The following is a 23,065-nucleotide window of genomic DNA, read 5'->3' on the forward strand; positions in this document are numbered from 1 at the left end:
TAAAAATACACAAAATTAGCCAGACATGGTGGCAGGCCCCTGTGGTCCCAGCTACTCCGGAGGCTGAGGCAGGAGAATGGCGTGAACCCGGGAGACAGAGTTTGCAGTGAGCCGAGATCACACCAATGCACTCCAGCCTGGGTGACAGAGTGAGACTCTGTCTCAAAAAACAAAAAACCCGCAATTAGAGTCATAATGTCAAATGCTTGTGATACAGGTACCTGTAAGTTAAAAAGATATTGGGACATCTGAATCCAACACTTCAATAGAAAGGTTACCATGAAAGACCTTCTGATACACAAAATATCTAGTAATGCAGGAAAAGAGATAATAAGCATTTCTTTGAATGTATGGTTGATATCATAAGAAAGGAAGGGAAATCCCTGGGGATTGAAAGACTGGCTCCTAGAGAGCTGGAAACCAGAATGGTTAGCTGCAGCTGACATGATGACTTCCCAGGGTCTTTTGACAATGTTGACGTTCAAGAGACTTGTGTTTTAAAGGTAGTTCTGGAAACGTAAGATTTTGGGTTTATGCAAAGGTGGGAAATTGAAAGAAAGAAAGACTTCCCTCACAGATAGAGCCTAAGATCTTCAGGAAAAAGGTGAATTAGAATAAATTATCATTCCAGCCAAGGGACATGTTGAAGTTCCCCTCTCTGTCCAGTTTTGGACTCTGAGTGTAGAAAGAAAGGCTCCCTTGAGGATTCAAGCATGCTGTCATGGAGTTTTAAGGTTCCTATCTACACTTACTGGCAAAGTCTGGGAAATTCCAAGTAAATATATTTTCTTGAGGTCCTGAATTAGTACAACTGAGACACCCGAAAGATGCAGAAATAAATCTCTGGAAAATGCACCCTCGTGCCAGACATCATAGGATTCCTTCAGAAAAAGCCCACCCAAAGGTGAGCAAGAATCAGCAGAATCACAAAAGAGGAAAGTGATACTCCCCACCAAGAATTTCAGATAATAAAATTATTACATACATAATACAAATCATGATGTTAAAATGTTTAAGAGAATGAAAGATGAACTAAAAAACTATGACTACAAAACAAGCAATTAAAAAGGAACAGATGGATTTGAAAAATAATCAAGTAGGCATTAGGAAAAACATATAAAATTAAAAACCCAATGCATAGGTACTTTAAAATCTACCTGCAATAGCAATATCTATCTTAAATGTTTTATTCATATTTACTTCTATTTTTTTGAGACAGGGTCCTGCTCTGCTGCTTAGGCTGGTCGAGTGCTGGGTTTAAACAGTTTTATAAGTAAATTGTATCAAAATGTATAAGAAGCCGGGTGCGGTGACTGATGCCTGTAGTCTCAGCACTTTGGGAGGCCAAGGCAGGAGGACCGTTTGAGGCCAGGAGTTTAAAGTCAGCCCGGTTAATGTAATGAGACACTGTAAAAAAAATAAATAAAATAAAATAAAATAAAATAAATAAATAAATAAATAAATAAAGTTAGCTGGATGTGGTGGTGCATGCCTATATTTCCAGCTGCTGGGGAGGCTGAAGCAGGAGGATTATTTGTTGGTAGAGAGGTTTGGACCAGTCACTAAATGGCCCAGAGAAACTATTTATCTGCTTATTCACACTGGGGAGGGAGGGAGATCTACATTTCTGGGTGGTTCAGATAACTTAAAATGAAAGGTAAAACTGTAAAACTTTAGAAGAAAATATAGGATAATATTTTCATGAGCTGGTGAAAGTAAGTGTTTCTTAAACAAGACACAAAAAACCATGTGGCACTATGAATTCAAGTGGGGGATGTGCAGACCTGCGTACCCTACCCTTTAGTAATTCCCCTTCTGAATATATGACATAGAGAGAACTTCATCTGTGTGTCCTAGGAAATTCTGACATGAACATTCAGAGAAACATTCTTTAGGATAGCAAGAATATTGGGAACAATCAAACATGGCCTTCAATTGAAAAATAGAAATATCTGTAGGTTAGTAATTCAACAGAATGAGATAACTTTCCCAAACACAATGAGGAGCAACGAAAGCAGGATGCAGAAAAGTATATACAGGGTGAGTGCGGTGGCTCACACCTGTAATCCCAGCACTTTGGGAGGCCAAAACAGGCAGATCACTTGAGGTCAGCAGTTCAAGACCAGCCTGGCCAACATGGTGAAACCCTGTCTCTACTAAAAAATATAAAAATTAGCTGGATGTGGTGGTGAATGCCTGTAATCCCAGCTACTGGGGTGGAGGCTGAGGCACGAGAATCACTTGAACCCTGGAGGCAGAGGCTGCGGTGAGCTGAGATCATGCCACTTGCATTCCAGCCTGGGTGACCGAGTGAGACCCTGTCTCCAAAAAAAAAAAAAAAAAGTTAAAGATGAAAGAAAAGTACATACAGTATGATACTAGCTATATAAAGCTTTTTAAAACACCAACAAAATAATACTGAAAAATTTCCATATGTAATGAAAGCTTAAATAAATGCATGGAAATGATAGACAGTAAAATTGGTTACTGGTTTTCCCTAGGAAGGAGGGAAAGAGGAAGCAAAGAGTAATTGGGATGAGGTACACAGGCAGCTTTAAATGTATTTGTGATGTTTTATTTACCAAGAGAATTATTTTTAAAAAAGTGACTGAGAGAGAGATGGAAAACTGTTGTACTATTATTATAAATAAAAAAAGAAACATTCAACCAAATTTATCTTCCAATACTAAGAAAGGTTAGGGGCAGTTTATGATAAACAAGAAATCATCATTAACATAAGGTCACAGCTTAATTTCACAAGAGTATTGCCTTGCTTGTTCGCCCCCTTTATACACCATATGTGACTCTGAGTGATTTTTGCCTGTTTGCAAAAATAAAATCCACTTTCAAAGGGTAAACATTTATTATATTTTAGTAATGAAGATATTAAAAATCAATTTTCCCTAAGTCCTAAAGGCAAATTTGAAGATAGAATCCTTCTGCACTCCCTTGTTTGGCATAATAAAAAATCCTAATCATTTTTATTGATACATAATATTTGTACATATTCATGGGGTACATGTGATATCTTGATACATGCATAGAATGTGTAATGATCAGGTCAGAGTGTGTAGGCTATCCATCACCTTGAATATTTATTATTTCTTTGTATTGGGAACATTTCAGATCTTCTCTTTTGGCTGTTTTGAAATATACGATGAATTATTGTTAAATATAGTCACCCTACTGTGCTATTGAACATTAGACATTCCTTCCAGCTAACTGAATGTCCGTACCCATTCACCACCCTCTCTTCCTACGCTTCACCCCTCCCAACACACCCTTCCCAGCCTCTAGGTACTCTACCTCCATAAGATCAACTTTTCCAGCTCCCACATATGAGTGAGAACATGCAGTATTTGTCTTTCTGTGCCTGGCTTGTTTCATTTAATATAATAACCTCCAGTTGCATCCATGTTACCACGAATGGCAGGATTTTATTTCTCTTTTATGGCTGACTAGAGTTTCATTATCTATATATACCACATTTTCTTTATCCATTCATCTGCTGATAGACACTTAGATTGATTCCATATATTTGCTGTTGTGAATAGTGCTGTAATAAACACAGGTGTACACTATCCCTTTTGTTTTTTGTTTTGTTTTGTTTGTTTGTTTAGAGACACAGGTCTCTCGCTCAGGCTAGAGTGCAGTGAGTATGATCATAGCTCACTGCAGCCTTGAACTCCTGGGCTTTAGGGATCTGCCTGCCTCAGCCTCCCTGAGTAGTTGGAACTACAGGCATGCCCCACCACGCCCAGTTAACTTTATATTTTTTATTTTTAGTAGAGACATGGTCTTGCTATGTTGCCTAGGCTGGTCTCGAGCTCCTGGCTTCAAGCAATCCTCCTGCCTTGGCCTCCCAAGGTGCTGGGATTATAGGCATGAGCTGTAGCACCTGGCCAGGTATTCTTTTGATATGCGAATAAATCCTAATTTTATGCAAAATATTGAAATAGGTATACATCCCCTCATATTGACTACTTTGGAGGGAACAATACTATTCTGGATATGTAAACTCAGATATGTTTGCTAAACAGTCAATCATATCATGTTGTCATCATTTTTCTTCAGTTATTTTAAACTGTATAGCTCATAATACCAAATTTATCTAATGTTAATTAAATGTGTACATTAGGCTTATAACTTCCTTTCTTAAAACTAGGCCTTTGACCTCACTTAATATTATTTTTATTCTGATTGTCATCTGTATCATAAAAAAATAACTAATAATTTTCCTAATTTCTGACTTCCTTATGTCTCACTGATAATTTTCAAGCTTTTCTTTGTTTATTGCTTCTTATTATTATTTAGTGAGATACGGGAGAAGTGTGTATCATATATAAAATGAAAGCAGGATATCACAATTAAGACCTTGGGCACAGGGTGTAAGCCTCATTGGCTTTGTAATTTGAGCAAATCATATATCATCTCTAAGCCTCATTTTCTTTTCTTTTTTTTTTTTTTTTTTTGAGACGGAGTTTCACACTGTTGCCCTGTTTGGAGTGCAATGGTGCAATCTTGACTCACTGCAACCTCCACCTCCCAGGCTCCTGCCTCAGCCTCCCGAGTAGCTGGGATTACAGGCGTCTGCCACCATGCTCGGCTAATTTTTTTTTTTTTTGTATTTTTAGTAGAGACGGGATTTCACTATGTTGGCCAGGCTGGTCTCAAACTCCTGACCTTGTGATTCACCTGCCTTGGCCTCCCAAGGTGCTGGAATTACAGGCATAAGCCAACACGTCTGGCCACCTTATTTTTTAAAATGACTGAGTGGGAGGGTATAAAAACCCAGCTCCCTTGCCTCAAGGTGATGTAATTTAGTGATGCCTTTCTTGCTGTGGAATCAGGTGAGACTGGGCTTTAGCTACCTCTGCGTCTTTGTCTAATTTCTTCTCCTGTGCTCTCCTGCTTCCTCACTCCTTACGGGTTTCTCCTAAGAGCACACCCTTAACAAATCCCTTGCACAAGAATACCCGTCTAGAGCTCTGCTTCTAGGGAACCGGAATGTTACGGACTGATTGCTCGTGCTCACCACACCTCCAAGTTTCATATGTTGAAACACACTCCTTAATGTGATGGTATTTAGGTTGGGTCTTTGAGAGTTTGGACCTTTGGGGGCTTAGGGATTGTATTGGGAGGTTGAGTCTTTGATAGTGAAACCCTCCCGGATGGGATTAGTGCCTTTCTAAGAGGAGGCCAGAGAGCTAGCTCACTCTCTGCTGTAGAGTGAAGACAAGAAGAACTAGGCAGTCTGCATTCCAGAAGAGGGCCCTCCCCAGAATCTGACCATCTGGCAGCCTGATCTTGGACTTCCCAGGCTCTGGAACTGTACTAAATACATTTCTATTGTTTATAAGCCACCCAGTCTATGGTACTTTGTTATAGCAGTCCAAATGAATGAAAACACCAACTTAAGAGATCTTCCTAGTAAGTCTACTTCTATAAATAGATACATTATGAATAGTGGAGGTCTTTGGTTGTTGTTTCTCCTCTAGATGAATGGACAAACACCTATATGTGTTCTTTAATACCTTGTGGTTTTGTTTTTTGTAGTTCTGCACATTTATTGAGATCTTGGAAGTTAGGTAACCACTATAGCTTAGTGTACCTCTTTTAGATCCATAGGTATTAAAGATAAGAAGCCAAAAGAAAACTCAGGTCCCCTGAGGCATGTGGGAGGATTTCAGTGCTTTACTTAACACAGCTTCCACCATTTAGGGTGAAGCTCTGACAAACATATTGAATTTGCTTAAGTATAGTAACCTAAATTCCATCCTAACTTAAAAAAGATTCCTGGCTGGGCGCGGTGGCTCATGCCTGTAATTCCAGCACTCTGGGAGGCTGAGGCAGGTGGATCACGAGGTTGGGAGATTGACACCATCCTGGCTAACACGGTGAAACCCCGTCTCTACTAAAAAAAAATACAAAAAATTAGCCAGGCATGGTGGCGGGCGCCTGTAGTCCCAGCTACTCAGGAGGCTGAGGCAGGAGAATGGCGTGAAACCGAGAGGCGGAGCTTGCAGTGAGCCGAGATCATGCCACTGCACTCCAGCCAGGAAGACAGAGTGAGACACCGTCTCAAAAAACAAACAAACAAACAAAAAAGATTCCCTTTAGTACTGCTGCTAGAGACATGATGGAGACCTAAGCTTTCATGCGTGATTACATATGTGCTGAGATCATCAAGTTGAAAGGGAGGATGTGGTTTACATTACTAAATACTGAACTTAATATAAAGTTTTTGAAAAATATGACAATATTTCAAATATCTATTTCCAAGAACTGAGATGAGAGGGCTTACATTGGTGGTCATAGCAGATATTTCTTCTCTCCATTGCTGATAACAACCTGACCTCAGACAGCCTACATTACTATGAGAATATTATTCTCAGTGGAGCACGTCCTAAACCACAGTTTGACTTTAGACTTCTGTTTGGTTTCAGGTGGTGGTATTTGCAACATTTCAGATGCTGAAGAATGTTGTGCAGTCACATTACTTTTTTATGATCATATTCTTATTAGACTACTCGATGGCCTTTGGTGCTACTAAAAGCAATGGAATCTGGCTGTTATAGACACTAAATACATCTTGTCCATCACTCACCTGTACATAAAGTTTCCACACTATTGGCAGGTTTGGATAGCTAGAGTGGCCTGTCCTTCATCTGATTTATTTCTTATCAAAAATGGCAAAGATTGCAGATTAACTGCATGGGCCAAATCTGGCCTAAAGAGATATTTTTTTTTTGCTCTGAATAGTGCATTTAAAAAATTGAATTTATGATAAAAACAAGTGGAAATTTTATATATAAACCTTGCTATTCAGCTTCTCTTGAAAAAGAGGAGAATCAACACAGGGCTCACAATTCATCAGAGTTGAGTCATACATACATCAACAGGACCTACGTGGGAAACAAATAGCAAACTCAAATTGGGAAATTTGAGGAAGGCTTCATTCAGGGATTGTTTACAAATGTGTGAACAGTATGTCAGGAAGCCACAAAGTAAAACACAGTCCCCTAGGGCTGGTAAACACAGGAAGTGGTTGCAATCCTGAAGGAGTAAGTGCAGGGAGAAGCACTGGAACCCAGAGAGCCAGCACAATGTGGAAAAGCCTGTCTGACAGAGCTCTGGCCTTTGAGTAAAGGACACCTCCAGCTTGTAAGTATTTCCCTGAGAGGATGCTGAACAAATAAATAGCCAAACCTCACTCCCTGTCCCTCTCACTGAGTGCTATTGCTCCCCTACAGGCCCAATGAAACTGGCAGCTCGAAGTCAAGGGAGCCTCTTGAGGCAGTCCATAATGGCTGGTCTCAAGAGGCACAGAACAAGATGGAGAAGGTTGGAGAGGGGGAATCCAGAGGGCCAAACAGAAGATACCCAGCATAACTAGCAATTCACTCCCATGGACAGAGCTTATATTCTACAGTTTGCCACAGTCCCCCACCTTCTCTAGTGTCTCCATACCAAAACTGAATATCAGTTACCATTTATCATCATGCCAATATGATGTTTCTCACATGACAAAACCAATTTTCTAACAATGTCTGTATCAAAAGTGAGCAAGGAATGCTAAAGGACCAAATTCTTCAAGAAGACTGAGGGAAAATAATACATCAGAGAAATATTAATATATGTTTAATGTGTAAGCAGAATATACCTTGATCTTCTCTTAAAATATATTTGGTTGGTTGTGGTGGCTCATGCCTATAATCCCAGCACTTTGGGGGGCCAAGATGGGTGGATCACTTGAGCCCAGAAGTTGGAGACCAGCCTGGGCACACCCATCTCTACAAAAATAAAAAATTAGCCAGGCCTGGTGGCACATGCCTATAATCCCAACTACTTGGGAGGCTGAGGTGGGAGGATTGCTTGAGCCTGGGAGGCCAAGGGTGCAGTGTGCTACGATGCCACCACTGCTCTCCGGCCTGGGCAAGAGTGAGACCCTGTTTCAAAAAAATTTTTTTTATATACTCTGTTTCACTCATGAGGTCGAGTTTGCTTTCCCTGAATTTTTTTTTTTTTTTTTTTGATAGGGAGTCTCACTCTGTCACCCAGGCCGAAGTGCAGTGGTGTGATCTCAGCTCACTGCAACCTCCACCTCCTGGGTTCAAGCGATTCTCCTGCCTCAGTCTCCTGAGTAGCTGGGACTATAGGCGCTCACCACCACACCCAGCTAATTTTTTGTGTTTTTAGTAGAGACGGGGTTTCACCGTGTTAGCCAGAATGGTCTCCATCTCCTGACCTCGTGATCTGCCCACCTCGGCCTCCCAAAGTGCTGGGATTACAGGCATGAGCCACTGTGCCTGGCCTCCCTGAATTTTTTATTGGGAAATTATCTTTCCACCACTAAGTGTAGTCTTGTTTGAGAGGATAATTCTAGGTGACTTTTTGCTACTATGGGAGCTGAAGGGTTAGAACACTCCCTTCCTCCACCACATGGTCAGGCACATGACTCAAGCACAGTCAATGGAGTTCTCTCTGTAGGGAGTTTGACTCATGAGTAAGTTACTTAAGGGCAATAGTAAATTTCTCTTGCTTGCTGCCAATCATGAATAATAACTGAATCATTATCTAAACTGAGGAGGAAGACCATGAATAGGTTGATATTTAAATATACTTTCCAACATTTGGGAAACTTTTCTAACTCAATAGGCTGTGGAGAGAGTTATAGAGGAATTGCTGGTTGCAGGTGAACCCCCAAAGATGAGAAGTACCTGTTGAGCGTTTATTCATTTCCCAAATTTGCCAGTAAAACTGAAGATTGTGCCTATGCTCCACACTACTTTAGGAGAATGTACATACAGCCTACTGTTTTCCTGGAGAGAACAGAATGGAAACTGTTCATGATTGTGCAATGTCATCTTGTACAGGTCATGACCTTCCCAGGATGGCTCACAGATAACCATGAGCAAGGCAAAGTCACAAAGGCTGGCTATTTTGGCCTGAAGGAAGATAAGTATTGGGCCGCCTTTACTCCAGAGGCCCCAGTCTGGTCGGCTGAATCTTTGTCACGCTTGCATCACGTTCACGTTCAACCTCTTTCTCTGCCCTATCTTGCCTGCTCCTGTTCCTTTCACAGATATTGATCCTTAATAGACATCTCTTCCCTCAAACTCTATCCCATCTGTTTCCAGAAAGCCTGATGGGTGACATCATTGCAATCAGCTTGGTCTTGATTGCTTCAGGGAATCTGTCTAAGGTGGCCAATGACTTATGTGTTGCTAAATCAAATAGGGATTTCTTGGTCATCAATTTATTTAACCTCTTATAGTATCTGAAATAGTAATTAAGAAAAAATTACAGTGGCAGCCCACAGAATTAACACAGTTCTTGCAGACACATCATTCATTGATTCTTTCGTTATTAAATATATAATGAAGGGCTTCAAATACAACATAAAGTAAGAAATATAAAAACAAATAAGACAAAATCATTTGTTTTCTAGGAGCTCTATTTAATGATATTTCATTGGATAGACGGAGAATAAAAGAGGAGAAAGAGAGCAGCCTCCATGTCTTGAGCTTGGATGACTGGATGATTCAGATGTCACTGAGGTAAAATCTATAGGAGGGATAATTAATTTTAGGGGGAAAGAGAAAAGGTTCCTTTCTGATTTCCATGAGTTACAGGCACCTGCGGGATATCATATAGAGATGACTTCAGAGTAATCGTAGCAGAGATCAAGTTGCAGTAAGTTAAAGATTGAATATACCCTGAGCATATGGCAAAGGATGCATAGGGATGGGAGATTCTCAAACGTGGCTGAGTATTAAACTCATATTTAGAGTTAAGGAAAAATGAACTCCAAAGTTTCCTCCCCAGAGATTTTTATTTGTTGATCTGCAGAGAAAAATGTGTATTTTTACAAACTCTTCAGATGTCCTGTGTTCAGTTTGGATTCTCTGGAAAGCAGACACCAAGATGGAGTGAAAATGGGAGGGGAGGAATACATGTGTGGGTGGGGAAGAATACATGTGTGGGTGGGGAAAAATACATGTGTGGGTGGTGAAGAATACATGTGTGGGAGGGGAGGAATACATGTGTGGGTGGGGAAGAATACATGTGTGAGAGGAAATGGGAAGGGATCTGGAGAAGGCTGGAGGAGCTGACAGACTGCTGTGCAAGTCTGTACCAATAAAGGCAGGAGGGAGGGTGGTTGGAAGTGTCTCCGAGCACTCTGCAGGTTTAGCAAGCTTGTCAGGGAGTCCTCATACTGAAGTTGGCCATGTGAGGAGCTGTGTGTCTTTCAGGAATAGGCCTGCCTCAGTATCCCTGCAACTCTCAGTCATTAGCTAGAACAGCCTGGTCTTGGCACAAACATTGCGATGGATTTCAGAATGCAGCAGCTGAGGACTTTTGGACAATTAAATCAATTAAATGCCCCATAGTTGGAGGTCTTTGAGGCACATTCTCCTGGCTGCCACATGTACCCTGCCATTTTAAGTCAATGGAATGAGAAAAAAAAAAAAAATCCAAACTGGCTGTAGCTGGACAGGTTTTTAGGCCTAAGGCAAAGTTTCATGTTGTTTTTTTAGATGGGAAAGATTTCAATGTTTGTAAGTCTAGAGAACGGAATCTGTACAGTGGGAGAACCTAAAGAAGAGGGATAGAGAGAGGGAGGAAGAAAGGGAGAAGGAGAATGAGAAAGAATGAATTGTAAAGGACGAACACTCCAGAAAAGGCAGGAAGAAATGGGATCCAAAGGTTATGGCTTTGAATTTAAGGCATGACATCTTATTCTCTGGGACAGTGTCTGGATATGGGTTAAGGTCGAAGGTTGTAGGGAATTGAAAGGAATTGCATTTAGTTATCTTAATTTCTGACACTAAAATAGGAGTCAAAGTATTAGGAGCCTTGTTAGCAGGTTTGATCTTGAAGAAGAGATATCCCATCTTCTGAGGCTGAAGCTAAAGAGTCAGAGTTCGATGCAGAGAAAGACTCTTTTGTAGATGTAGGATCAAGTTAAGGGAGAAGAAGCCTGATGGCATCAATATTAAAAATATATATTTATTTATTTTTTTTGAGACAGAGTAAATTTGTTTTGAGACAGTGGTACAATCATGGCTTACTGTAGCCTCAACCTCTCAGGCTCCAGTGATCCTCCTACCACAGCCTCCTAAGTAGCTGGAACTACAGGCATGTGCCACCACATGCAGCTAATTACTTGTATTTATTATAGAGACAGGGTTTTACCATGTTGCCCAGGCTGGTCTGGAACTCCTGGGCTCATGAAACGTGTCTGCCTTGGCCTCCCAAAGTGCTAGGATTACAGATGTGAGGCACTGCATCTGGCTAGCCTCAATTTTTTTAATGAAGTAGGAGGCAAGGTTATCCATTGAAGGTATTATTTATTTGCAGCTCATCTCAAGTGACAAAATTCCATACATAAGACTATAACATAAATCATATTTAATATATTAAAAATAATACTTCAAATATATCTTTCACATTAAGATGATTATCTATTATGTAAATCTTTCCTAGGTGTGTGCATCTGTTTCTTGATGTATAAACCAAAACTCTGAAATATTCTCTTGATCTAACTTCGACTTTTAAAAACTGACATTGTATTGAATTGATTAATTCTCAATCAGAAAAAAAATTGCTGTCAGACTGCAGTGCAAGTCTGCCTCAACGAAGGCAGGAGGAGGGATGGTTGGAGGTGCCTCAGGACACTCTGAAAGTTTAGCCAGCTTATCAGGGAGTCCTCAAACTAAAGCTGGCCAAAAACTTCAGCATAAAAACTATTCTGTCTGTGTATTATATATATTTACTACCAAACTTAATGAACAAAAACCATTTTTGAACCAGGTAATTTTATGTAGTATGAAAAGAAATTCATCACATGGTCATATACTGGCTAATGCTATCTAAAAGTAGACATCAAAATATTTCATAATTGGAGGGAATCTTTGGAGATCAGTAGTTTCTAATCTGGGGGCCTCAGACACCCAAAATCTATATATTGACCAGTGGAAGCTGATGATTTATTATCAAATTTGAAAGCACCTAATGGAAACCCCCACTTCATCTCTGTGAAGATTTTCAGTTCCTTTGCAGTTATTTGAAATTATTTCAATTCTGTGGGGCCGCTTCAGAAACTCCAATGGGCCTTTGTAATATTAAAATGTGGAGAATGCTTTAATCATTATTTAATCAATGAGCTTAAAAAATAGACAAAAGCTTTTGAAACATGGGACTGAAGTAGGGGGAGCATTATAAAAGCCTAAGGTAATTGGTAGTGAAGAGTTGGAAAAACTCACTTAGTCTAATCTTGTAATTTACAGATGAGGAAACTGAGAAGATAAATAATTTATTCAATATCACTTGAAGGTTCATTAGTAAAAGGGCCAGCATTAGGATTTGCTCATTTTGTACTCTAGGAGTTGTTAAAAGCACTTAATATCTTCTTTTCTTAGGTGTTAGGATTTTTCATTTTTTAAATCATGCTATTTAGTGTTCTTAACATTTGAAACCCAAATGCTTTATATTTTGTTTTTGGATTGCTTTGGGAATGAGTATGTACTGTTAGAGAATGGCCCAATCCAAACACTAGAGTTTTAATAATTTCTACTCCCTCTGCTGGCCAACTTTCCAGTAAAATGGTTTTTTAAAAAAAGAGAAAAAAATGCAGCAGTAATTGAAACAAAAACAAAAACTTTAAAAAGTGTCTTCATTATAAAGAGGTGCCATGCCATAAAAGCCTAGCTAGTTTCAAGGTCCATTCTTCCATTCCTCATGATTTTAGGGTTATCTTCATTCAGATCTACTCTACTTATAATAGTACTTTAAACACAGCACATAATTAAACCATTAGCATGTGAATCTGCAAAAAGAGAACTTGTTTTAGACTCTTCTACAGTTTAGACTTCAATGTGCACACTAAATGCATAACATTCGTATCAAATAATTAACATTTACATACAATTAACAAATAGGGACAAATTTTATACAGAACTTCTTCTACGCTATAATTTTTGAAAACATTTAACCCACTAGCAAGAGGTAAGACAGCACTGCCTTTTTAAAAGACAGGTCACTTGAATAGAGAATATAAGATATAACCATAAGTAGAAGTATAAACAATAATTTTTCTTCTGGTGGAATGTTTTAAAATTTCCTTTCTTACATTATTATTCTTCCTTAGGTTTTTTTAGACAGGTCATTTCTTCTTGAATGATTTTCCTTTTTCTTTTCTTTTTACTTTTTGAAGGGGGATTATTTACCGATGGTCTAAAAGAAGCACCTTCAAATTCTTCATAATTGTAGCCAAAGCAGAAATGGGATATTTAATAATTCTTACATCTCACTCATGTAGCCTTCTGACATAACAATTAAGCAGAGATCATTTTCTATGTTCAAACTTTAAAAACTTTGTAACGATAATTGGGATTTCATAACAAATGATAATAAGTGGTGTTGTGCATTGATTTTCTTGGTACCCAATAACATGCCAGTTAAAATCCAGACTTCACACTGGCACCTAAGGAACACAGCAGGATGACCAAAGCTGAGTGTCAGTCATTGTCATAGATGCAACCTGAAAGAAAAAAATACAAATTTAAATATGGTTATTAAAAACATATTCTCTAAGTATTCCAAGTTTGGAAATGTGGGTGATTCATACTCTCTTGGTTAAGGATTAAAAAAAATAGAACTGGCTCACTTTATAAAAAACGAGTTAAACGGAAGACCATATATTTAACTTTTATTATTTAGTCTATAATTCCAACAAAATTTCTGGACAGATTGATTCTCTATTAAAATGAGACTCAAGATTATTTTACGCGGCACTTAAACATTTACTTTTTGGTAGTCACTCTGAACGAGGTTGAAGATATTAAAGATCAAGAATCGTAAGTTTAAAAGACTAAAGGACATCATGGTCAACACCATGCACCTTTTCAGTTAGATTAATTTTTTATAGTTTGGAACTATATGATGCTTAGAGAATATTGGTATTACTGGTTACGAAATAAGTACCTATCTATTTGCCAAAAATGTTTATTTGTTTGGATAAAAGAAATTCTTATTATGAGTCACAGTACAATAAAAAATTTATCAAATATTTTTATACTTCTGTTTTCAAAGAAATAAATGAGGTTTTTCCTTAATTTTCCATCTTGTGGGAAATGTGGTATTGTCCCCCCATTATGCCAGGGCATTTACCTCTTCTAACATTTTCAAATGATTCAAATTCTGATCAGATTGGAAGTCTCTAATCCAACAAACTATTTTTAGTATTTATAAAAACAGTAAATTCACTATGACTGTTCGCTGGAGTGGTACTACATAAGACTTACCATCAGCAATATCATCATAGATCTCTCCGTCACTGTAAATGTAAAAAAAATAATTTTTATTTTAAAGAAACTATCATCTTAGCATTAGAGCAATATATAGAAGATTAACAGTATGATTTTATATGGCACAATTAAGGCTTTTAAGCATAGTATGCATTTTAAAGTAGAAATAAATTTGATATTCATTATCTCTTCTTTCATTGACTGAATCTAGTCCTCTGTTTCATTTTACATACAGAATAATTAAAACATCCTTCAAGAGCATAGACTATGCCTTACTCATCTTTGTAAGACATGTTTGTTAACAATGTACTAAACATCATGGAACAACACTCCCATTGGGGGCCTTAATTCAAAGCAGCAATGGACTTTTATATCTGTTAATACCAGATTCACACTTTCACTTGAATTTCAAATGGTGAATGAAATACAATAATAATTGGCATAGGAAATGGTTGCATCACTCTCACATTTTAATTATAACTCACACATATAATAAAATATATAAATATTAGTTACAGAATAAGTAACCAAGATATTATTATTATGGTAATTCTTACATAATTTTAAAACTATTACTTATGATGATAGGCAGCATCCATAATAGTAATTTTGGCTACTTTTACACATTTTAGGTTTTGCTTGGCCCTAAATCTTTGTGGTATTTTCTATCCGACAAACATACTGAGTCCCTTCTATGTGCCAGGAGACATAAATATGAGTAAGGGACAAGCTTTGCTTTTAAGTACCTTATAATGAAACAGGAGATTATATAAGAAATAAAAATAGAGAGTATTATAAACATGAACATTGCCTTGAAATGTAAGATATACTTCTAAAATTCAGAAATGTAGGGTGGCTTTGTCACTTAGACCAGACTTAGTGTTTGCTGTACAATCTCTGTGCTTTATCATGGAAGCAGCACCAGGCCCTTCAAACTGCTGCCAACTATGGCAGATGCTGTGAGTTCCCTATGTCTTCTGTTTGGATCTTTTCTCTGAGATGGAGGGAGGGTTTGGCTAATGGAAATCTCATCCAAATGCAGGAAGGATAGATTTTTCTGTCATTTATACAATAAACATTTATTCAGTATTTGCTTCAATAGGTGGTGAACCAACAATTACTTACAGAGTATGCTTTCTAAATTCTCTCAATCAGCCTGTAATAATCACTGATGTAAATGTTGTCCTATTATTTGCCACACATTCTGTCCTCAAAATTTGTATCTTTCATAGAACAAAACCTATTGAAAGTCTCATGCCTCCCACTGTGATTAATGTGCTCAGGAGAACAAAGGTATTATGATTATTTTTCTTTGGCCACTACTGGTTTGCCGACAAAGCTCTTCACACCGATTTGTGTTTTTCTGATTGGTGTCAGGTTGTTGATGGATACACAGTTTGTGACTCCTCATGGATCTTTTCATTGCGCTGAATTCTGTAAATCTTTGCATTGGCATGTGACCTAACCTGATAATGGAGTTCATTTCTTACACTGGGTTACTTGGGACAGAATCTTATGTTTCGGAGGACTCCAAAGGCACACTAGTACCAGACTGTGACAGACTGTGACAATGTCTTATTCATAAGAATAGAAGAATCATTGACGACTGTCTTTTTCTCTGGCATGCTTCCAAAAAAGGCAACATAGTACTCTACTATGCCTAGTGTGAGTGAAGCAAAGCCCTTAATTAAGGGCTAAACTATGAACTGTTAACAGGTGATATTAGCACCTACTGTGAAGTCACTAATTGGTCCCAAATTAATTCCATTCAATCAACTGCATTAGCAAGTAAAATGTAAAATATTAATGAAAAGGTTACTGGCTTTGACCAGTCTTCAGTGTTTGCTGAGAGCCTAATGAATATATAAAACTATTAACTATGAGCTGTACAATTTTAAATGAGAAGGACTTCTTGCCTATTGAAAAGAGTAGCACTTTATGAAAACCTTACCTTTATTATGGATACTAACATGTTAACGTTAGTATAGCATATTGTTTTTAAATTTATTTATGATAGTTCAGTAGGTTACATTATTTAAATAAGATTAGAAATATTTTTAAAAGAAAGGCACAAAATTCTTTTCACAAGCATAGTAGTAGAAGAAAATGTGCTTACTTGTCTGCTAGATAACTCCGAAGGACATAACCATCTATGAAGGAAAAAGAAAATACATTTCATTAATAATACAGGTTTGAAAAATCTTTAGTATTTCTTTCAGGAAATCAAAACACAATGGAGTAATCATAGTATACTGAATAATTGTATCTATCTCTGGAAATGACCCATTTTTCTTACTTGTGTCTACTTTTGTGTCCATCCTTTCTTCTCCTTTTCTCCCTAACTTTTCTGTTTCTCTAATATGTCTCTTTTTTGCTCCAATTTCAATCTTTCCTCCTTTCTCCTTTAAATAAAAAAAAGCAACGTTTTTTCATTAAGCTTCTGTAGGCTATAGAACAGAGTTCTTTCAATTTTTAATCTATTTCTTCAATGTGTTACCCCATGATCCAGTTTTAGGAAGAATTTAGTAAGCATGGATTATAAAAGTAGTTTATTGGTAAGTATTTTAAATACCACCAGATCTAAGACTTACTTTATAAAATTTTATTATATTGAGCAGACATACAACTGTATTCAACTCCCCTTTCAGATGCCAGCCAGCTATTGACTACTAGGGGGACTATGCATTGTAAATAGTCTCAAACAGGTCTCTTTTACTCTGTATGGAAGAAATTCCTTTACGGTTTTGCTATTGGACAGTATCAACATTTGCATTTCATCACTCATGGAGCAAAAGCATTATTGGAAGAGCACACACTATGGATTCTGTGATGTCTGGTTAAGTAGAAAATAAGCCATATTTTATGCAGGAAAGCTAAGTTTTGTTGTTGTTGTTATATGAGGGGCACCTTAGATTTGCCCCTCATTGTGCACATATTTCTCAGGAAAAATATAAACTATTTTTCTTCAGAAAATGCCTGCTGATATCTAATTAATATCACTAATCTTTGGAATTGTTAGTTTTGTGTTAGTGCCTAAAATCTGTTGTATGCTTGAGATTAGTACCATTTATTGCTTCCTCAATACAATCTCTAAATAATTTCTCTCAGTGAGTCAATCTATTGGTCTTGGTCCACTTTAGATCTAATTTTGGTTCTGAATCAAAGCAAGCATGTTACAAATTATAAGGAGAAAGCTCATAAGCAAAAATTAATAATACAAATGATAAACTTACTTAAATGTATTGATGTCATATTGCTATTGATTAAACATGAAAATATTTTTTAAAAGTTAGAATCATAAAACTGAATTTATACATTAACATGTAAGAAAATCAACTTTCCCTTGAAGTGTTACAGGGTAAAAAAAAAAAAAAACTCCACTAAAATATTTTATCAAGAAGCTTACCGCTTTTTAATAAAAACTATTTATAAGTATCCTATTTGGAAAATAAAGAATCAAAGTTATCCTTGAATTCTCATAGTAGGAAAGTAATGAAACATGTACCAAGATAAAAGCACAATAACATATTACTCAGAGTATAAAAAATTAGAAGTAAGAAAAGTAATGAAACACTAGGAACATATGAAAGTAATGAAACATGTCAAGATAATAAAAGCACAATAACATACTACTCAGAGTATTAAAAAATTAGAACATGTTGCACCTTCCTTCATATTTCAATTAATGCAAAAGTAGCAAAAAGTATTAATGTAAGAACATCTACAATTAATATCTATAGTCTGTGGGTAGGCTTTGATATCACAGTTCATTTCATATTAACAGATTTTCTTTTTAAATAAGGTATACATAATAATTTAGTGTAATTTTTTTAAAGAGATAAGCTCATGTCCAACAAATTCAATTCTACATGTGTCTCTCAAAAGAGAAAAATCTCTGCAAATAACAAGCTTATAGAACAAATTGTGGATTTTGTATCAGGGTCCTCATAACTGAAATAACTTTTTATCTATACCTATACTTAGGGCTACACTAAAATTAGAACAGTCTTCTACAGATAGTAATAGCCATTGACTTCTTTTTATCAGTTAAAATTGGGGGTTCTGCTTTCATTTTGGATTTTTTCCTAAAACAAATTGGAAAATAACACAATAGTAAATGTTCCCATAATATACTCATGTTGATGTTAATAATTTAAAAATAATGATGTATATGAACTGAAGCTTTCAACACTGAAGTCAATCTCATATGATTTGGTAAGACTTCATACACTCTCTGAGCTAAAATTGGATGATAAATAGAGAAATATATAAGAGTTATAAACTGTTGTTAGAGACTGCAGTTATTCCGGCATCAGATATAAAGTTCAAAACAAAGAGAATGTGATCACCATTTTTAGAAATTAAAGATTTTTATTTGCTTACACTTTTAGGTAATCTATTTTTAAAAACTAATTTATGCTAAAATTTTGCAGGCTTAGATAAAGCACTAAATGTAGAGAGCTAAAACAGTCCTTTACATGACCAAAGTTAATCATTCATGATAAACAGCTTAATACCTCAACTTTACAAATTGCTTATAAAAACGTATTCTCTTAGATTCTCAACCTGTATTTCCATTCCCTCCTATATCTGTGTGTTCAAGAGTTCTAAGGAACAGCCTTCGCCTGTGTTGAACACTTTGTTGCTGCTGTGTGTTTGTGTGAAATACATAAACATCAATAATTGGGAATATTATTTAAGAAAAATGTATTAGGGAGATGGAGTGTGAGATGGTACTGTGCTGCAGAAATGATGTGATAACATGGGGCTTGCTAGCTATAAAATCACAATTATATAGCCTTTTTACAGGGTAAATGACTTTTAATACAATACAGGTTTTGCTGTCTGGTACCTTTAAAAATCTCAGCTAAAACTTCATTCTATTAAAAGCATGATTCATGACAGTGTCAAAACAAGTGACTTACCATAAATTTTTAAATAATCTCTCCATTATAGGTCCTAGAAATATATCTATATTTTTTTGCAATAGGAAAATCTGTTTGTTCATGTTACATATCTACATTTATTATAGGGAATGTTAGTGAAAAATATAAACACATGAAATAACAACAACAACAATCTCATCATGGTCTGTATCATGTAGAAGGGCAGCTATGTTTAGCACTGTAATATTGTGAGTGTGGGCACACCAGGGATTCTCACATATCATATGAAATTATTATTTGGAAACCTCACATTTATAGAGCAGAACATAATGGCTTGAAACAAATGTTTTGAAATATGTGGTGGGATAGAGCCAGTTAGGAAAATAACACCCACCCCCCCATACGTGCCAGTTAATTTCTTCCCCAAATGTTTGCTTGCTACAGGGCAGATGTGTCTCAGGACTAATGACTCACCTTGTAGAAGGATATTGTGAATACAGATTAACCAAGGAAATAGAAAATAATCTTTGGAAAAGTGGAAATTATCTTCATTCTAATATTTTCAAATTTTTACTTAATAAAAATGGAAATACACTATTTCATCATTATTTCATTTGTTGTGGGTAAATCCAGAAATAAAGTTAAATGTACTCAATTTGGCCTCACATAGTTTAAAAACAAGAAAATCATATTGTATAGATTTACCTAGGCAAGTGGAACAATGTCCAATTTCAGTGGAAAATGCTCATAATAAAAGAAAAAACAGTGTGTTGTGTATCATATGAATATAAAGTATTATCCTAGTTTTATAAAAATGTTCACTCTTCCCCTCTTCCCTGTTTCTATTGTTATTTCCGGAACTTCATATTTGGACAACATTTTAACTTCCTAAATTTTAAAAATTTTCTTTCAGTGAGCCTGTGTTGTTTTAAAATTGAAAACAAATTATGTAAGTTAAAAAAAAATGATCAATTGGATTTGGGAAGATTGAAAGCACCTTTAAAATCCCTTGGTCTTTGATGCCGAAAGAAAATGGAGAGCATTTTGGCTACAAATAACTCAGACAAAAAGTATCTCATTCTACATTTTTTGTAGAAAGTTTTTTTCAGTCACAGGAGGTGGGAAAACTCACAGCTTATGAGACATAGAGTTATGGAATATGTATAAATATAAGCAAGAAACTAAACATTTGGCAATGTGCCAGAAATTTATATTGAAGATTTCAATGCCTACACAGTAGGAGCTTCTACAAGTTCATGGGTGAGGCTTGATCGAATGTGATAATGCCTGTAAAAGTGGCTTATGCCCCACTCCGTATTGTAAGGGATTGTTGTTCTTGCTTTAGCCTTTAATTGTTATCGTTACAAACTTTAGGTTGAAATAGGCTATGCTTTTCTTTCTCTGATGGATTAAAGAAGAATGGAGGGTAAGGATAACATTAGTTTCACCTTGGTGCTCGGTTACAAATGCAAAGGCATCTGTAATCAGAAGATGCAGAAATAAGGAACCAAAAGATTTAGAGGCTCTGCAATGGCATATAACAATCTAACTACATCACTAAAGCCAAAGGAGAGAACTTCTGTCTTCTAACCAGTTAAAGTATTCAGCGGACTTGTTTCTGTGTGTGTCTGTATGTCAGACTTTCATCTGGCTATCCAACTGCAGTTTCCAAATTGTTTCTTTCAATCCAGCAAGGCCCACGCAAGGTGCAAGGCATTGTGTAATGTGTTGACAATACAATGTTGAGAACATTTCATTGAAGTGACTCTGAAGCTCAGAGTCTAATAAGAGTGATAGATTGATAAAACAATAATGACAATGACAGCAGCAAAAGAAGTATCATGGTAGAGTTGGGGAGAGATTAACTGTGATGGTGTGGCTGGGAGTAGGGACTGGGGGTGCTTCTAATTTTAGATGACAACTGCGTTGTTTTTAATAGAGAATCATGGGCATTTCAAGTTGAATTCCTAGCATAGTAGGATGAAACACATAATTTTTTTTTTTTTTTTTTGAGACAGAGTCTCGCTCTGTCAACCAGACAGGAGTGCAGAGGCGCAGTTTCGGCTAACTGCAACCTCTGCCTCCTGGGTTCAAGCAATTCTCCTGCCTCAGCTTCTCTAGTAGCTGGATTATAGGTGTGCGCCAACATGCCTAGCTAATTTTGTATTTTTGGTGGAGAAGGTGTTTCGTCATGTTGGCCAGGCTGGTCTCAAACTCCTGACGTAAAGTGATCTGCCCACCTCTGCCTCCCAAAGTCCTGGGATTATAGGCATGAGCTAATGCGGCTGGCCAAAACACGAGATTTATTCAGGGAATGACAAGTGAATAGTTTGTATTTCTGGAGTGTCAGTTGTGGGTGAGGGTAAGCCTAGATGATAAAGAGTTTTATGTGCTAGCCTAAATACTGTATTTTTTAAAATAATATTTGAATAACATTGTGGGGAAATGGATTCTGAGGCTATTGCAATCATCTAGGAAAGGGAGGGTTAAACAATCTTATAGAGGTGTGTGAAGAATGAATTAGCTATTTTTAAAAATTAAGAATGTCAAGGACCCAGTCCATGGAAGGAGTAAGCAGGTTTGTAAAAATTAAGAAAGGCAGGAGGTTAGGAAAAATAAAACTGAAATTAAGTAGATAAGGTGATTAAACCATAGAATAATACTTAACCTGAAAGTCAGTAACATGCTCCTAGTGCCTCTCCCTTACACCCGCATCCTTACCATGTGAGTAACTGCATATCCAACTGACAGTACTTGCATTTAAAAATTTTTTCACTGATGGCTTTTCTCTGGCTTCTGGCTACCTTCCCAGGAATAGGCTTCAGCTCCTGAAGGACAGGAGTTGGTGTATAAATATCGCAATTTGTTTCCCACTGGATGGGATAACACTAACACTTGGGGGTCTCCAGTAGGATCAAGCTCCAATAATCCAAGTGGTAACTTTTTGATAATAAGACTTTATTGGCTGCCTTCGCTCCCCTATCTCATTTCTCCACTTGCCACTGGCATTTTTGCCGAATCACTTTATGGGGAAGCCAAACACAGTGCAATCAAACTAGAACTCAGGACTAAGAAACTCAATCAAAACCGCTCAACTACATGGAAACTGAACAACCTGCTCCTGAATGACTACTGGGTATATAACGAAACGAAGGCAGAAATAAAGATGTTCTTTGAAACCAATGAGAAGAAAGATACAACATACCAGAATCTCTGGGACACATTAAAGCAGTGTGTAGAGGGAAATTTATAGCACTAAATGCCCACCAGAGAAAGCAGGAAAGATCTAAAATTGACACCCTAACATCACAATTAAAAGAACCAGAGAAGCAAGAGCAAACACATTCAAAAGCTAGCAGAAGGCAAGAAATAACTAAGATCAGAGCAGAACTGAAGGAGATAGAGACACAAAAAATCCTCCAAGAAATCAATGAATCCAGGAGCTGGCTTTTTGAAAAGATCAACAAAATTGATAGACCACTAGTAAGACTAATAAAGAAGAAAAGCGAGAAGAATCAAATAGAAGCAATAAAAAATGATAAAGGGGATATCACCACCGACCCCACAGAAATACAAACCACCATCAGAGAATACTATAAACACCTCTATGCAAATAAACTAGAACACCTAGAAGAAATGGATAATTTCCTGGACACTTACACTCTCCCAAAACTAAACCAGGAAGAAGTTGAATCCCTGAATAGACCAATAGCAGGCTCTGAAATTGAGGCAATAATTAAGAGCCTACCAACCAAAAAAAGTCCAGGACCAGACGGATTCACAGCCGAATTCTACCAGAGGTACAAGGAGGAGTTGGTACCATTCCTTCTGAAACTATTCCAATCAATAGAAAAAGAGGGAATCCTC

The 23,065-nt window shown here is 37.0% G+C and overlaps 1 protein-coding gene across 11 annotated transcripts in view; it reads right to left on the reverse strand.

Annotated features, from left to right (window-relative positions):
* Window positions 1-11,334: 11,334 nt before the first annotated feature.
* Window positions 11,335-23,065, reverse strand: part of FYB1 (FYN binding protein 1) — a 165,595-nt gene continuing 153,864 nt past the window's right edge. For 10 of the 11 annotated variants that reach the window (XR_002522511.2, XR_002522510.2, XM_003899602.3 and 7 more), the window contains 3 exons: window positions 16,429-16,462; window positions 14,310-14,341; window positions 11,335-13,546 (listed from right to left, as the gene is read on the reverse strand). Coding sequence is in view for 8 of the 11 variants with exons in the window: in XM_003899602.3 (XP_003899651.2) it covers window positions 13,524-13,546; window positions 14,310-14,341; window positions 16,429-16,462 (89 nt within the window). In the remaining 3 variants the exon portion in view is untranslated. Of the gene's footprint in view, window positions 13,547-14,309; window positions 14,342-16,428; window positions 16,463-17,545; window positions 17,569-23,065 lie in introns of all 11 variants that reach the window. The other variant, XR_002522509.2, reaches the window with a different exon arrangement.

This window comes from Papio anubis, chromosome 5 (assembly GCF_008728515.1).
Source record: "Papio anubis isolate 15944 chromosome 5, Panubis1.0, whole genome shotgun sequence".
Taxonomy (NCBI): Eukaryota; Metazoa; Chordata; class Mammalia; order Primates; family Cercopithecidae; genus Papio; species Papio anubis.